General features: G+C 34.1%; 4 protein-coding genes across 4 annotated transcripts; 2 read left to right on the forward strand and 2 right to left on the reverse strand. All coding sequences in view use genetic code 12, as the record gives it.

Annotated features, from left to right (window-relative positions):
* Positions 1-428: 428 nt before the first annotated feature.
* On the reverse strand, positions 429-6,074 carry FAS2 (trifunctional fatty acid synthase subunit; the record flags this gene model as incomplete). The annotated part of the gene is made up of 1 exon (XM_049405293.1): positions 429-6,074. The coding sequence occupies one exon, from the start codon at positions 6,072-6,074 to the stop codon at positions 429-431; it is 5,646 nt and encodes a 1,881-aa protein (XP_049265095.1).
* A 1,331-nt stretch (positions 6,075-7,405) lies between these two features.
* Positions 7,406-8,914, reverse strand: J8A68_001622 (uncharacterized protein; the record flags this gene model as incomplete). Its single annotated transcript, XM_049405294.1, has 1 exon — positions 7,406-8,914. The coding sequence occupies one exon, from the start codon at positions 8,912-8,914 to the stop codon at positions 7,406-7,408; it is 1,509 nt and encodes a 502-aa protein (XP_049265096.1).
* Positions 8,915-13,362: 4,448 nt separating this feature from the next.
* Positions 13,363-14,661, forward strand: SFP1 (zinc-coordinating transcription factor; the record flags this gene model as incomplete). Its single annotated transcript, XM_049405295.1, has 1 exon — positions 13,363-14,661. The coding sequence occupies one exon, from the start codon at positions 13,363-13,365 to the stop codon at positions 14,659-14,661; it is 1,299 nt and encodes a 432-aa protein (XP_049265097.1).
* Positions 14,662-14,933: 272 nt separating this feature from the next.
* Positions 14,934-16,217, forward strand: J8A68_001624 (uncharacterized protein; the record flags this gene model as incomplete). Its single annotated transcript, XM_049405296.1, has 3 exons — positions 14,934-14,985; positions 15,553-15,748; positions 15,920-16,217. 3 exons carry the CDS (start codon positions 14,934-14,936, stop codon positions 16,215-16,217), a joined length of 546 nt encoding a protein of 181 aa, XP_049265098.1.
* Between the last annotated feature and the right edge of the window lie 15 nt (positions 16,218-16,232).

Raw genomic sequence — 16,232 nt, forward strand, 5'->3', positions numbered from 1 at the left:
TAAATCTATATTTATCTTCCTTCTCTTCTAATGTAATTGATTTGACAATTCAAAGATGAATTTCTGAATGATTGGTTCGTTTAAAGATTAAATTGATAATTTAAATTAGAATTGGTGGTAAAATAAAATTAACACCTAATTTTCTCAACGTAATTTCTGACAGCCAAAATTTGTTTTTTCGTTCACTCTCCTCCTCTTTTGTAAATTGCTAATTAAATGAAAGCGTGTTTTAAACTTATTTGAAGCCTTGTCTTACAATCTTCAATGACATTGCCCAGTCAGACGATGTTTAGAGGTTACGTCGTAGTTCAAAGAGTTGTACTACAGATACATGAACTTACAATTTAGATAAATTTCTTAATCAATTAACATATATTTAAAAATATTCTATATAAAAACACTTAAAACTTTATAAAACAAATAGTCTCTTAGAATTCACTTAATGCAACAGCAGTAGCTTGGAAATCATCATGAGAAATAGAAACATTAACATTCTTAACACCAGCCTTAGAAGCAGCCTTCTTAGCTTCACCGTTTAAGACAACCTTTGGCGCACCATTAGAATCACGAACAATTTCAATGTCAATTAAACTAGCACCTGCACCTTTAGATTCAACACCAAGAGCCTTGAAAACAGCTTCCTTAGCAGACCAAGTACCAGTGAAAGAAGCTTGTGGAGAAGCAGATTTAGAGCAATATTCACGTTCAGCAGCAGTGAAGTTTCTTTCAACAAACGTTTCATTTTCTAAGTTAATAGAAGAAAGTAATTCAACATCAACACCAACACCTCTAGAAGATTTGTTCAATGAAGTTAAAGCTTTAGCAGTTTTATCAGAAACTTCACTAACATAGGATTTGTTAGATTGAACACCCTTGTCAGTGAAAACTAATTGTTTCTTGGATTCTTCAACACGAGCCAATGGATCTAAGTAAACTGGTTGTTCTAATTCATCATCATATGGAGCCTTATCTTTAGCAACAAACATAGTGTTTCTAGTAATAGCATTGTGCATGTAACGGTAAGTCTTCTTGTTTCTAGCAGTAACCTTAGCAGCATAAGATTCATAAGTAGATTGATCTAATACAGCATACAAGTAATCTGGATGAACAACAACAGCTTGAGCACCCTTTTGACCAAAACCGAAAGAAGTAATAGAAACAGCCTTAATACCATCAGTTTGAATAGATCTAGATGGATACAAGACATATTCGAATTGTTCTAAGAGCTTATCAACATTATCAGCATTTCTATTACCTGGAACAATACCAGATTCTAAAATTTGAATAGCACCATTCAACATCCAAGCACCAGCGGCACCCTTTGGATGACCAGTTAAGTACTTTTGGAAAACACCAAAGACTGGATTACCTTCAGTTCTACCCAAATGTTTCATCATACTGTTAATAGTAGCAGATTCATTCTTATCATTAGCTACAGTAGAAGTACCATGGAATGAAGCAACACCAATATCATCAATGGTTAAGTTGAAAGTAGCTAAAGCACCTCTTAATGGAGCAATTCTTGGATCAGACTTGTAGAATTGATTACCCCATTGTTTCTTAGCATCAGAAACTTGTCTCTTGGATTCACGGTAGATTTCTTCAGTTCTTTCTCTTAAGAATTCAGACATAGAGAATTCAGCACCATATTCTTCCTTGGCTAACTCAGCTTCATCTTGTAAGTAGTTGATTTCAGCTTCTTCCCATGCAGAAATTTGTTCTAATCTCTTGGCTAATTGTCTCTTTCTGTACTTGACGTTCAATAATGGAGATGGATATTTCAAGTCACCGTGATGTTCTCTAGCAGTAGTCAAAATACCTTTACCTGGAGCTGGAACAGATCTACCAATCTTATCAGTAGCAGTAGCAGACATAGCCAAAACAGCATGAATTGGAACACCCATCTTAATAGCTAAATCAGCAGTCATAATAACTTGGATACCAGAACCTTGAGCTTCCATGAAACCATTTCTAGTAGTAGTAGTTGGTCTGGACATTTCCTTTGGAGTTCTACCATGTTCAAATTCCTTGATAGCATTAGAAGTAGCATTCATGTTAGCGAATTCATAAGAACCTTCTTCTTGGAAATCATCATAACCACCAACAATAACAATCTTAGCCTTACCAGATAAAATAGTTTCAATACCAATGTCAACGGATTCAACAGCAGTAGCACAGGCACCGACTGGAGTCTTGATTGGACCAGATGAAGATAATAACAACATGTTAACCCAAGCAGCCATAGTGTTGATGAAAGATTCTTGTAAGATATCATTTTGAACTGGTCTATCGGCATATCTGTCCTTGAACATACCTCTTAAAGCAGAAACACCACCCATACCGGAACCAGAACAGTTACCAACTTCAGAAACATGAACGTATTTGTAGAATTCATATGGATCAGTAACACCGGCAGATAATAAAGCTTCAATAGTAGCAACCAAGACATATAAGGTAATTGGATCAACTTGGTTAATAGTATCTTCTGGAATACCGTAAGTACGAGCATTCCAACCAGTTGGAATTTGACCAGCAACCAATCTATCAAATCTCAAAGCCTTTGGAACAAATAAGGTAGCACCCTTTAAGATTCTAACAGTGTATTCACCACTTTCTTCAATTTCAAAGATTTCACACTTTTCACCATGTTCATGTTTGTATTGTTCAGCAGTTTCCTTGGAACATTCAAATGGTTCTAAATCATGTTGGATAACAACTTCTTGGATCATTTGTTTCTTCTTTGGATCATAACCATCAAATAATTCAGGTTCAATTAATCTAATACCAGTGTGTTCTAAGATTTCTTCTTCATACTTAGCCTTGATATCCTTGTCATCAATTGGAGTTTGAGTCTTAGCATCAACCCAACCGGTGTATGGCTTACCCTTCAAGTTACCATTGTGGTATTTGATCAAACCCATAATCCAGGCCATTTCAATAGTACCTTCCAATGAGAATTCACCATAAGCTTCCATTTCCCATCTGGTTCTAGCATTACCCCATGGACCAACTTCAGCGAAACCAGTAACAACAATAACGTTTTCTAAATCTAACATTCCTTCTAATTCTGGAGCCTTTTCTTTAATTTCAGCATAAGGTTTCAAAGTTGGGAAATTGAATTTCATGTTGGCCTTTGGTTGAACAGTAACCTTAGAGTAGTTAGCATCAACATTGTCACCATTAACAACCTTTTGTTCAATAGCAGTTTCAATAGAGACAGCTCTTCTAATATCAGCAGTTTCAGTTAAATCAGTTCTCAATTTAGAAGTGAATTCCTTCAAGTTTTCAATGAATTGTAAACCACCGTTTAAGTCAGCCATAACTGGTTCTTCTTGACATAATTGGACAATTTCTGGAGTTAATAAACCTAAGATGTTAAAAGCCATTTCCTTTTGGGAGAAAGTTCTAACACCTAATTTTTCAATACCTTCAGCAATAATGTTGTTAGCACTCATTAAACCAGTACCTCTAGTCCAACCAATAATAGCACCACAAACAGTTAATTTAGTTCCCCAATCTTCAGAGTACCATCTGTTGAACAAAGTTTCTAAAGAAATCTTGGATTCTGAGTATAAACCATCGAAACCGAAAGTACCGTGATTTGGAGATAATGGTAAGATACATTGAGCTGGTCTAGTATCAGTAGTCTTTCTAGCCTTAACAGCACCTAATAATCTTAAAAGATTAGTTAACATAATTCTGTGAGCAAATTCAGATCTTGAATCAATGTTGTCAATACCGTTACCGTTTTCTGGAATAGCAGCAAATGGAATAATGGCATCCAAATCCCAACCTAAACCACCCTTCTTTGGTTCATCGTAAATGTACTTAACTAAAGCTTCAACATCTTGCTTAGAACCTTGATTGAATGGAACAACAGTTAAAATAGAACCAGCAGCACCATATCTGGCATACATGTTTTGGTAATATTCAGTGACCTTCTTGGAGAATCTGGAAGTAGTAACAACAACCTTGGCACCACCGGAAACTAAACCTTGTAAGATTTCAGCAGCAATAGAACCAGCACCGGCACCAGTAACTAAAACATATTTGTCCTTGAAAGTTAAACCGTTAACAGCAGCAGATTCTAAACCATCCAAGTAAAGGGCAGATAACTTACGGTCATATTCCCAACCAGACTTAGTTTTCTTTTGAATGTGTAAGAATGGAATAGTTTGAGCTGGAACAGTTGAAGAAACTGGTTGTAAGATAGAAGTCTTATCTGGTAAAGTAGCAATTTCATCATCTTCACTACATGGAGTAGATAATTCATCTTCAGAGTTAACGTTTGATTCACTGGCAGATTGTAAAATATCCTTGGTTGATTGTTGAGTTTCAATTTCAGAAGATGATTCAACAACTTTCAATAATTCTTGGTAAACCTTTTCTAATTCTAACTTGTTACCCTTAGAAGCTTGCTTGCTGATAGCCTTGTAAACTCTAGCTAAATCTTCTTGAATAGTTGGTTGTTCAATCTTGGTCATCTTACCACCTTGAGCCATTTCATAAACATATTGTTCAAACTTTCTAACAGAATCCTTGCTGGCTTCTTCATAAACAATGTTACCCTTAGCACAAACAGTAGTCTTTGGACCAGTAATTCTAGAAACATCCTTGTAAACTGGATCAACATTCAAAACTTGCTTACAGTTATCAATTAATTGTTGACCAAGTTGTTTAGCTAATTTATAAGTTTCACCCTTGTATTCTGGACAATGATCAATGTGGTATTGCATGAATTTAATTAAAGTTGGGTTAGCTCTGTTCATAATTTGAATACATTGGTTAATGGTTTCTCTATCAACTGAAGTCAATTTACCAAAGATAATATCAAAGTACATGGATAAAACATCTTGTCTAGCCCAATTCCAATAAGAATCATAAGTTCTAGATTTCAATGGAGAAAAGGTTGGTTTAATACCATTAGCATAGAATTCACCATGTTCAGCTTCCCATAAGTCTAATTCCTTTTGTAAAACAACAGAAGCTTCCTTTTCCTTAATGAAAGATTTAGCACCTTTGTTTAAGTCAACTTGTAAGTATCTGGCTAAGACTTCTAATTGCTGTTTAGCTAATTTCTTGTTTTCAGCAGTTAAAGCGTCTAAAGCAGCACTGTCAACAACAGCACCACCAGCACCACCAGCTGCACCGCCGGCAGCAGCAGCAGAAGATAATGAAATACCAGCAGTAGAAGCATATTTAGTAGCACAAGAATCTAAGAAAGCCTTTGCATCAGCTTCATTACCTAATCTGTTAGCAGGTTCATTACATAAAGCAACTAATAAAACAGAATCTTGTCTACCTGAACCTAAACCAAATCTAGTTTCTAAATATTTTCTAGCAACAGTAATGGAGAAACCACCAGGCATCTTGGAAGACATTAATCTACCAATTAAGGAAGTAGAAGTCTTACCTAATTGACCATTGAAAGTATCTTGGAATTGTTCAGCTAATTCTTCTAATGGAGTATCTTCTGGTTTTTCTGGAGTTGAACCGAATTCTTTACCTAAATCACCAAGAATTTCATTTTGAACAGTGGATTTACCATTAACTAAATCTTTAATAGCTTTGGACATTGGAACACCTTCTAATGGTTTCTTCAACTTTTGGGCAACTAAAACATGTAATAATAATGAGGCCTTAACTGGTTCATCTGGAATAGATGCGGCTGGACCAGCAGAAGCAGCAGGGGCAGCAGCAACTGGAGCTGGAGCAGCAGCGGCTGGGGTAGCAGCAGCAGCTGGAGTTGGTTCACTTGGAGCAGCAGCAGATTCCTTTGGAGCAATATCAGCTGGATCTGGAGTGTAGTAGATTTCCTTAGCATCCTTAGAATAACAGTAAACTTGACGTTGTAAAGATAAAGCTGCATCATAAGATTCATACTTAGCCTTGATGGTTCTGGAAGCCATACCAGATAAGGTTGGAGATGGACCAATTTCAACAACTCTTTCAGTGTTGTGTTGTTTTAAAAAGACATCTTGAGTTTCAATCCATCTAACTGGAGAAGCAAATTGATAAGCTAATAACTCAGTCAATAAAGTGTGGGATAATTCTTGTTCGATTTCTGGTCTCATTGTTGATTTGTGGTAATATTCTGTGGAAGTCTAAAGAACTGAAGAGAAAGAGAAAGTTGTAAGAAATGTAAATTGAAAAAAAGATGTGGATATTAAAGTTGTTAAATAAAATTCTATAAATCTTTATGTGGTAAAATATTATTTTTTAATTAGAAAAATAAATTTTGATGGGTAAATATTGCATAAACTGTAAATCATAACATGTAAATATACGAAAACCGTTGGGTTTCTAATACTCCGAGACCGTTACGTTTACAGGTTAAGTTGGTTTTTACAGGTTAATTTTCCAACATTTATAGCTGCAAAAAAAATTTTGTTGTGCAGCAAAAAAGAAAGAAAAAAAAAGAAAGCAATCGTTGAAAAATCTCAACAAAAGAAAGATAGCGACATCTCGTATCAATGTCTCTTTTCATTGTTTCCAGGTAGATATCTAACGACATTACATATTTTTATATAGCCACGCCCCGGGTATCTTTTGTTGAATTGGTGATAAAGTCTAGAAATGTAAAGTGGCAAGGTCCAAATAGTTGGGTTTTCTATTGCTTCCAACTTTTAATTAGTTGGGTTGAATTAGAACCCAAAGGACTACGAGTGAGTAACATACCAGAGATAAATGTTTGCCTTATGTTATTGCCTGCTCTGTTTAGACGACTACGTGTAGGGGTTACATTTTAAAAGACCTTTCTCTTAAAAAAATTTTCTATACAAAAGTTTAAGATAACCCTACGACGTCGAATTAAGCGTTAGATATATGGCCTTCGCTTGTCGTAAGGCATCGGTAACATCAAATATTAGCTCTTGTGAACGGTGTGTATTTGCAGCTATACTTATTAAATTTTACTGAGGCGTTTGATTTGACATATTTGCAAACCTGAAAAAAACAACCCTTGGATATTACCCGGATCTCTCTTGGTTGCCCATTGCGAAATGTTTTTAAGTGAGCGAAAAAAAAACTTCACAATTTTCAACAACAAACTTCTTTCTTCTTACTATCAACTAAACACCATACAATAAATATATAGAAATAAACATTCTATCTACTATAAGGCATCTATAATTGTAAAATTCGATAAATAATTGACCAGCAATAAAACTTAATACCCAAAGCTTAATGCCTTCTCATTTACCCTGATTATATTCGTTTATTTTCAGTTAAACGTGGTTTAAGGGAACACTTTTGCTTTGGAATATCAGATTCCAAGATCATCTCCACCCTGAAATCATTGTTTCTTCTTTTAGAAGCAGGTTTCTGTATTATTTCGGGACTATTACATATGATCTACATTTTATAAATTTTCTAAATGACTTCTTTTATATTTACTATTTACTATCTATGGATGTAGAGTTCTAATTATAGTTTTAAAACTCAAACTTTCTCTATAAATTGAACTTTTGTTGTTGATTTCATAAGTATATTCATTATTGTTTTTATTGAAATTTACCCATTTTAATTTTGGTAATTTCTGTTGATATTTGTTAATAATTTCTGGAAAGTTTTCTTTTTCATCTCGCAGAATTACATTTATGGTTGCAAGCTGCCAATATTCAGGATGAATTAATGAACTTATAGAAGAAAATTGTTGTTCTGATTCATCTTCTTTGCAGCTAAACGAAATACATTCAACATTCTTTGGTATGAATGCTAGTAAGTTCGTGATATCACTTTCAATGATTGGTAGTTGTAAAAATTGCAATTTGGTGAATTCCCTCAATTTATTAAGTGAGTAGATATCGAACATTTTGTCTTTACTACTACTACTACTTCTTCCAAACCTAACTTTGAATTCCAAATGTGTTAAGGCATCAGGATTCAAGCATGATAACAACGTACTGGTGAAGAAACTTATGTTATGATTAACATTATGATCAACTTCAATGTTTAATTTTGACAATGTCATATCCTGGAGGAACAGGAACAAATGATGACTATCTTGGAAATCATTCAAAGCAAGATTCAACTGTTTCAACAGTTGAACATAAGGTTTCAACCCCAGTAAGAAAGATTTGCTAATTGAATGAGTATTCATATCGAATCTCGAATCTGAACAATCATCAATTGTTAAACTTTGCAACATATTCCAGTCTGTAATGGGTGAAAGTCTAGTTACATCATCATGACACAAATCTATGTTTTTCAAAGCAAGTTCCTTCAATTTCATCTGTTTACTGGTTGCTTGAAGCATTGTCGACAAGTTGATGGATTTCTGCTTTGATCCAATAGATAATTTCTTCAAACTATCCATCGAAATATTCTTCAAATCCGTTAAATCATTTACATCACATAATTCTAAACTCAATAAGTTCTGCAGGTGTTTATTACAACTGAAGTCAAAGTATCCACGTAATTCCTCAAGCCGGTGATTCTCACTAAATAAATCACCAGGTAATTTCATTCCTTGTTTATACCAATGAAACACTCTCAACTCACTCATCAAAGGTATGCACTGTCTTAAATATCCATATATTTCCAAATCCGGGACATCGGGGCTGTTCCCATTAAAAATCAACCCTTTTATATATTTGCAATATTCGGGGTTTTCGACCAAATTCTTGAAGAATAATTTCAATCCGTAGATGGAAGATATGCTACCCAAAGGGATTCGGCTTCCTCCTTCAGGTTGAAGTCTGTCATTATTCATCTTTATTATTTCATTTAGATTATCGGTTTGTTCCATTATGGAATACCTGGTTGGAGCTCTGTCCATAACATTTCCATGATATAATTTAGGATGTAGCCATCGATATAAAGTTTTGTTGGTTTGGGATAAATGCAAAACATCTTGATGATGAATATTTTCAACTATGAGATCTAGTATTTCAACTGGAAGTTTTTGCAACATTCTAATAGTTGATTCAGATATTGACCTTTAGTCAAGACCAGAAATCATAGGAAATTCTCGAGTTATATATAAGTTCGAAAAATTCCAGGATTGCAATCCCGAGATTTAGAATTTTTCACGAGATGTGTCATAATAGTGTCCCACATTTTTTCAAACTAAATCATCGGTCTGAAAAACTTTATATGTGGTTGCAACAATCCGGTTTTCGGCTTTCTCATCCAATTTGGGACCAAAAAAAAATTATCTGATCGGATCAGTGAAAAATTTTTTATGACCAAAAAACAAACCAAACGCAAGAAGAGAATTTCATACAGGAATCATTCTGTAGTTTGGGAGGTATGTAGCCTAATGTACATATATAGATAGAGTAGGGAATTTTTGATATCATCCCGTGACTTTGACATTTATATACATCTAAAAAAGCTTGCCAATAATACAAAAAGATGGTTCTTCTAAAGACGTCTTAGAACCTGAGATAGTTTCTTACATCATCAGACCGTTCAGAAGCTATATTCAAATATTCAAAAAAAAAAGGTTTCTCTAAACGTGTCTACAATTACGATATTATCCCAAACAATGTAAATATCGAAAGGCACTTTTTAGGAAAATTATTCACAGGTTGCAAAACCAAAAAAATTGCTTGTCTTTAAGACGCGTTTTCCTGGAGAAAAAAACTTTGCTGCAAAAAAATTGCCGAGAAAATAGAGCAAAGTACAAATTCAAAATATGGGCCCTTGAGAAAACATCTCAACAACAGCCATGAACGAAAATTGGGTTCATCAGCTAGTACATATTACTCAACAGAGTGTCAAATGCGCATTTCGTCGAGTAGAAATAGATCAAATGTGCGTATTTTGTGCTCTTCCTATTCGAAATTGCGTACGGGACACACATATCTAAACTTAATATAATGTAGTAGGATACACTACACTCCGACATCTGTCCCCATTCTTGCTACCTCCGTATCCATTACTCTACAAATAAACCTTCTACAAATTCTGTAATGGGGTTGTTTCCAAAATAACACTCTTATATTAAACAACCTCCTGGAAAAAAATGAAACAAACGAAACCTTCCTCAACTCATAATAATGCCTTATGGAGATAAAAATAAGCTTAATCGATAAATCAACACATATCAATTCCCACACACACCCCTGCGTCATTTTGTCCAAAACCTAAAGATCTTGTTCAGGGGGATTTGTGACGATTTTTCATCAGTCGATTTATCCAAATAGGGTTTTATTTTTTTAAGCCATGATAGAGACGGAAGAATAATCGCACACACCACAAAAATTACAATATACAAGGCTGTTGATTTCCTCATTGTATTTGCTTATTAGTATATGTACAATGATTATTAATACAATTCATCTGTCTGCCTGACGGGGGTTTGGGGAACAGATAAACATCACTCATGTCATTTCGGGGTGTGCTGTGCGGGATATGTGATTCCTGGGCATGCAAGGCCGCGCCTGTATGGGATATGGAAAATGTCGTGAGCATATCTAAGTCCTTCTTGATAAGATTTTAAGAAAATGCGTTATCTTGTATGGCAACAAAGTTTAGAAAAGAAACCTCGTTTAGGAGACAAAGTTTCAAAATCATGACCCCCTTGGTTGGGGGTAAGGGCAGCGGATTGAAATATTCGGGATTTTTTGTCACAATTGTTTTGGGATCAAATAATTGTCAACCAAATAATTTAAGCCAACCACACAACAAAAAATAAATCTATGACGTTCTCTGGTGAATTGCTTTTTTTTAGGAAATATCCGGGAAATCCCAATGAAACAAAGAACAATAGAAACCATCGTAAATCAATAAAAATCATCATGCAAGTATTTCTGTAGAAATATCACAAAATTGGGATAAGTTTAAAATTGTTTCTTGGCATTTGTGTCATACTTGAAATTTTTCCAACGGTTTATTGCATGAATATACAGGAATATCACAAAAGCCTGGTCTTTCTCTTGTTGGTTATTGTATTGAGGTTTAGAAATGTTCTTTCAACGGTTTTAGTACATAGAACAAGCAAGCGGACTAAGACAACAAAGAAAACTGATCTTAGTATTCGAGCTTCCTTGTGTTGCAAGAGCTCCATTAGTAAACTGTACAATTATAATCTGGGAAAGAGAAGCATGGGGAGAAAACAGAAATTTAGTCAAAAGATGGATGGACTAAAGTTTTGGCTATTGGAGAAGAGAACAATCATCACCGTAATTACATAACAATGAACCCACTCCCTTGCGATATCGGAGTTATTATTAACCGTATCTGTTGATAGAGTTTAGTTGTTTTTGATACCCGAGGAAACAGTGGATCAAAAAACATCTGACTTATTCTAACAAAGAATATTTTTAATTTGGGTTTTCGGGAAGATGTCACTGATCTTACCGGATAGTTCTTGAAAAACTAACAGATCAAAAAACTTATAGGCGAAAAGCAGAGACACTAAAAAGTTTTGGTGGGAAATAACGGAACTGATTACGTTTTTGGGTCATTCATATGTTGACATACGAAATGAAATCGCCGTCACCTAGCTCGCCATCACCTCTCTATAAATGTATCATGTCACATACCTTTATGTAATATCGGATCTGGGGGCTTTCTCCGCGTGACCAGTTTATAGGGCGAGATACGGCTAATGGGATAATCATTCACTGTGCTTGTTGGATGATTGCAGGTGATTCTATTGATATTTTCTTAGATCATAGCAAGCCATTCACTACGAAAAAAAAATCCAACAAGATTATGAACGACTGAGAAATGAAGATTGAAATGTGTAATTATAAGGGCGGTATCTCTGGTTATCCAGAACCTTGCATTGATCTTGTAATTGGCTTTGACTCTATTAATTTACTTAAAGTTGATCTATGTAATATCGCATGCATTTGATTCGGTTAAATTGGGACTAAAGTTGAACTTAACAATCAATAAAAGAAAGCAGAATATTTTTTTGCAATAATCTTGTCGAGATGCAAGAATTGCATAATAAAATAAAATTTGGTCGTGTGAATTTGAACTTTGTGTAATGATTTCGGATTTGTCCTAAATCATTTATCCAGAAAATATACTAGCCCAACAATTGAATCAAAGGAGACGTAATATACCAAGAGAGAGAGCACCAACTTTCATAGAATTAGTAAAGATAACGTTTCAAATGTATTTAAGGTTTCATTGGAATCAAGGTCGCAAAAATTAACTTACGCCCAGCGACATGTCGTTTTTTTTAAATAAAAAAAAAGGATATAAAGTAAGTTAGCTTGCGACATTTAATTTAATTAAAAAAAAATAATTTTAAATTTACAATAAATTTTAAATAAATTCTTGTTACCCCTGCACCCCCCCCTATTAAACTTTTTTTTGAATTTTTCACTTTCTTCCTTCCTTAGTAATCAACTACAAATTAATACACACCTATTCATTTTATCACCGCCGTATATTACCCCAGCAACAACCAGTACCACAATATACTGAATTCAACTCACTAGGTTTGCAAATCATACTTATCAATCTCGCAAAAGAAACATAAAGAAATAATACGAAGGTGATCCCATAGATAATCCATTTTTTTAGTCTATAGAGTTATCAATCAAGAATCAAGAATAAGACCACCACTTGAATTTCATTTCCAATTATCACCCCCTACTTTATCGTTCCTTACACCTCATATATATATACTCAGGAATAAGCCTAGATATATATATTTAAATTGTCCTATCAAAAGTATTGAATTTATATTTATAAAGGAAATACTTGTAAGCGATACTACCCTCATTTTACATCTACATTAGACCCAGGGGCAGTGCTACAATTTTACTTTTTTACAAAGGCATTACCTACCACTACAAATTAATACACCTGTCTATTGACGAGAATCATTAGTGCAAGAAGATTTGCTAACAACAGTGAATCCTCATCAATACCAAATAAGGAATATTACAGTTTAAATTATTTGTCTCTTTTTATTGTCTATTGTCGCATAAATTTATTTGTTTCACAAAACTGAATTCAAATTATTTTTTTTATTTGACAATAAACGATTCATATTAACAAGTTACATTTAATAACGAACAAAATCCCAAGAAGAGAGAGACATTGGAGACATTCAACTAAAAAATAAAAAATAAAATAAAAAGTTTAAAAAAAAGAAAAAAGTTGTTTTAAAGAAATAAGGAAATCACCATTTTTTTCTAAACCCCCTTTTTCTTAGAAAGATTACAACATTACTACCAATACAGAATACACCCCCTTAGAACTATTCAGGTATTATTGGAATTTTAGAAAAAGCCACAGACAAAATAGAAGTGTTTTTTATTTTAAAAGTTTAAAGTCATATCCCAGTACAACCGAAATCGAAGACTACAAATTATACAGGTCCCTCTTTTGGCACTTTAGTACGACCCTTATTCACACACGTATATACACACACATACAACAGAAGTCAAAATGTTTAATACAAGGATATTTGAAAATACCAATCCAACTGGTTCCGCAGCTATCAATATACCTTCGGGTGCATCGGCAGATCATCATCATCTAGGAGCATCTACAGTTAATCCACAACCTATAGATATAACATTCAATCATCGACCCTCCATTATTAATAACTCCCGATTTAGACGAGAATCTATGGCACATTCACAAGGAGGAGGTATTGGAGGTGTATCATGGGGATCTGCAACAATAGGATCTTGGTTAAAAGATGAGGTTATGATGTCTGGTAGTCAGTATCAACAAAATAATAATAACTTTTTTAATAATACCCATCAACATTCTCATCTTATACTGTCACAACAACAATATTTACAACAGCAACAGCAACAGGCACAAGCACAACAACAACAGCAATCACAACAGCATTTGATTAATCCAAGAAGAGGATCGTTTAGAACTAACAATCATCCAAGTATGTCACCACATTTACAAACATCGTATTTACCTGATTTAGAAGCTCATTATTGTAAGGATTATAGTTGTTGTGGTGAATTATTACCCACATTACACGACCTTTTGAGACATTACGAAGAGGCTCATATATCAGTATCACCACCGCCAGAATCAAACCATTTATTAAACACAAACCGTAATCGCAACAACTTTAACAATATGCATAATGTTATGGATACAGTGTCTACAACTGATGTTTTCTTAAATAACCACCATCATCAACAGCAGCAACAACAAATGACTCAAAACAATACCATCCATCCTGCCGTCACTAATGAAAGTAACTACCATTTCAACAACCAACAAACACAACAAGCGTTACAACAACAACAACAAATCCAAACACAAAAACAACAAATACCGAACAATACTTCATCTCAAAATGGAAGACTGCATTCCCCAATCCACAACTCACCAACCACCAATAGTAGTACCAATGCCGGAACACCCATGCAAACTGATGATGATGAGGATGCAATGTATATCGATGATCCAGCCCGTCATCTTTATGTAGTTGACAATGATGAAAACAAACCATTCAAATGTCCAGTAATTGGATGTGAAAAAACTTATAAGAATCAAAATGGACTTAAATATCATCGATTACATGGACATCAAGGACAAAATTTACGCGAGAATCCTGATGGAACTTTTTCAGTTATTGATCCCGAATCTAATTCTCCATATTTGGATAGTGCGGCTTTGGAGAAGGATAAACCATATAGATGTGAAGTATGTGGGAAAAGATACAAGAATCTTAATGGTTTGAAATATCATAGAGGACATACTACTCATTAGTTACTCATTACTACTCATTGAAGTTGAAGAGTTATATATATAGAGATATTTTTTATTTAATTTTTGTTCTTTTGGTTTATTATTTTTTCATGGATTTCTTTATTTTGGGTAATTTGGTTGTTGCATTATTATTAATTAGTGTGCTTTTATATGTCTTTTCAAAGTGAAGAAGAAGAAGAAGAAGTTGGTAATGGTGATGATGGTGACATGTGATTTTTAGAGAAAGGTGAAAAAGAGAGTGTTTAACCTCATTGNAATTAGTGTGCTTTTATATGTCTTTTCAAAGTGAAGAAGAAGAAGAAGAAGTTGGTAATGGTGATGATGGTGACATGTGATTTTTAGAGAATGGTGAAAAAGAGAGTGTTTAACCTCATTGAGAGAGAGAGAGAGAGGTATAAGTGTTGTTTTATTATTATTATTATTATTATGTATTTATTTGATTTTCTTTATTATTATTATTATTCCCTTTCCTTTCTTATCTTATATATATATTAATTAAGTTACTTACTTCTCTATACAATTGTTTTAATAGTTGGAATTTTAATAATATTTGATTTATTGTTTTTTTAAAGTTTTCTTTTATTGCATATGATAATTTACAACAATACAGTTCAGTTAATTGTAACACCAGAAAAACAACTTAATAACCACACCAAACCCAATTTGATTTTGATTTGATTCGATCAATATCTTATCCCATATATACACACACACACACATACACACATACAGCCGGTCCAATTATCATGAGTTGGATCCGCTTCTTTGGTTTAGTAGTCCCAGTCCAAATAACAAAAGGTTGGTTATACATACTAACAACCCTCGGCACCGGATTATTCATTCTACTACCACTCGCATTATTAACCTATAATGAATATTATAATTCCTTAGTTCCCAACCCATCATCACCTCCAATTGCCCTCAATTTCACATCCACCAATCTAACCCACCTATCCAATCTTATTCCATCTCTTATTGAAGATTTCGAATTCGATCCTCATCTTACATATATCTTTGAATTCAACTTACATTTGATTTGTCCTGATCGGGGTGGTGTTCAACCGCAATCGACAATTCGAAAAATCGGGTATGAAATCCAAGACGATCTCGGTACATTCCATCAGGGAAGCTATATATTGGATTGTAGTTCCCATTATACATATTCACAACATAATGATTATATCCCCTACAATCTCCGAACATGGGTTCCCCCCTTCCTAGTATCATATTCACGATCAAATCCAGTCTCCCTTTCCAGGTTTGAAATTCGGGGTGATAAGATTCTGGAAAAGATTAGGGATTTTAGATTGCAGTTAACGAATGTTGATTATTTGATAGATGATAATTTAAGTTGTTTTAAATATGTGGTGAAATGGACTGGGTTTAGATATTATCTTGTCAAATATTATTATATTTGTTTTATTCTTGGTACGGTTTTGTTTGCTGGTATAAGTGGGTTTACTAGTTTGGCTACTAGTTATGGATTGTTGGCTTTGACGGCAAAGAATGAAGAGGAACTAGAAAGGGTATATATAAAACAGGAGAGGTTTGAGTAGGAATTTGATTTGGTA

The sequence above is a fragment of the Hemisphaericaspora subhashii genome (assembly GCF_019202705.1).
Source record: "Hemisphaericaspora subhashii strain CBS 10753 chromosome Unknown scaffold68, whole genome shotgun sequence".
Taxonomy (NCBI): domain Eukaryota; kingdom Fungi; phylum Ascomycota; class Pichiomycetes; order Serinales; family Debaryomycetaceae; genus Hemisphaericaspora; species Hemisphaericaspora subhashii.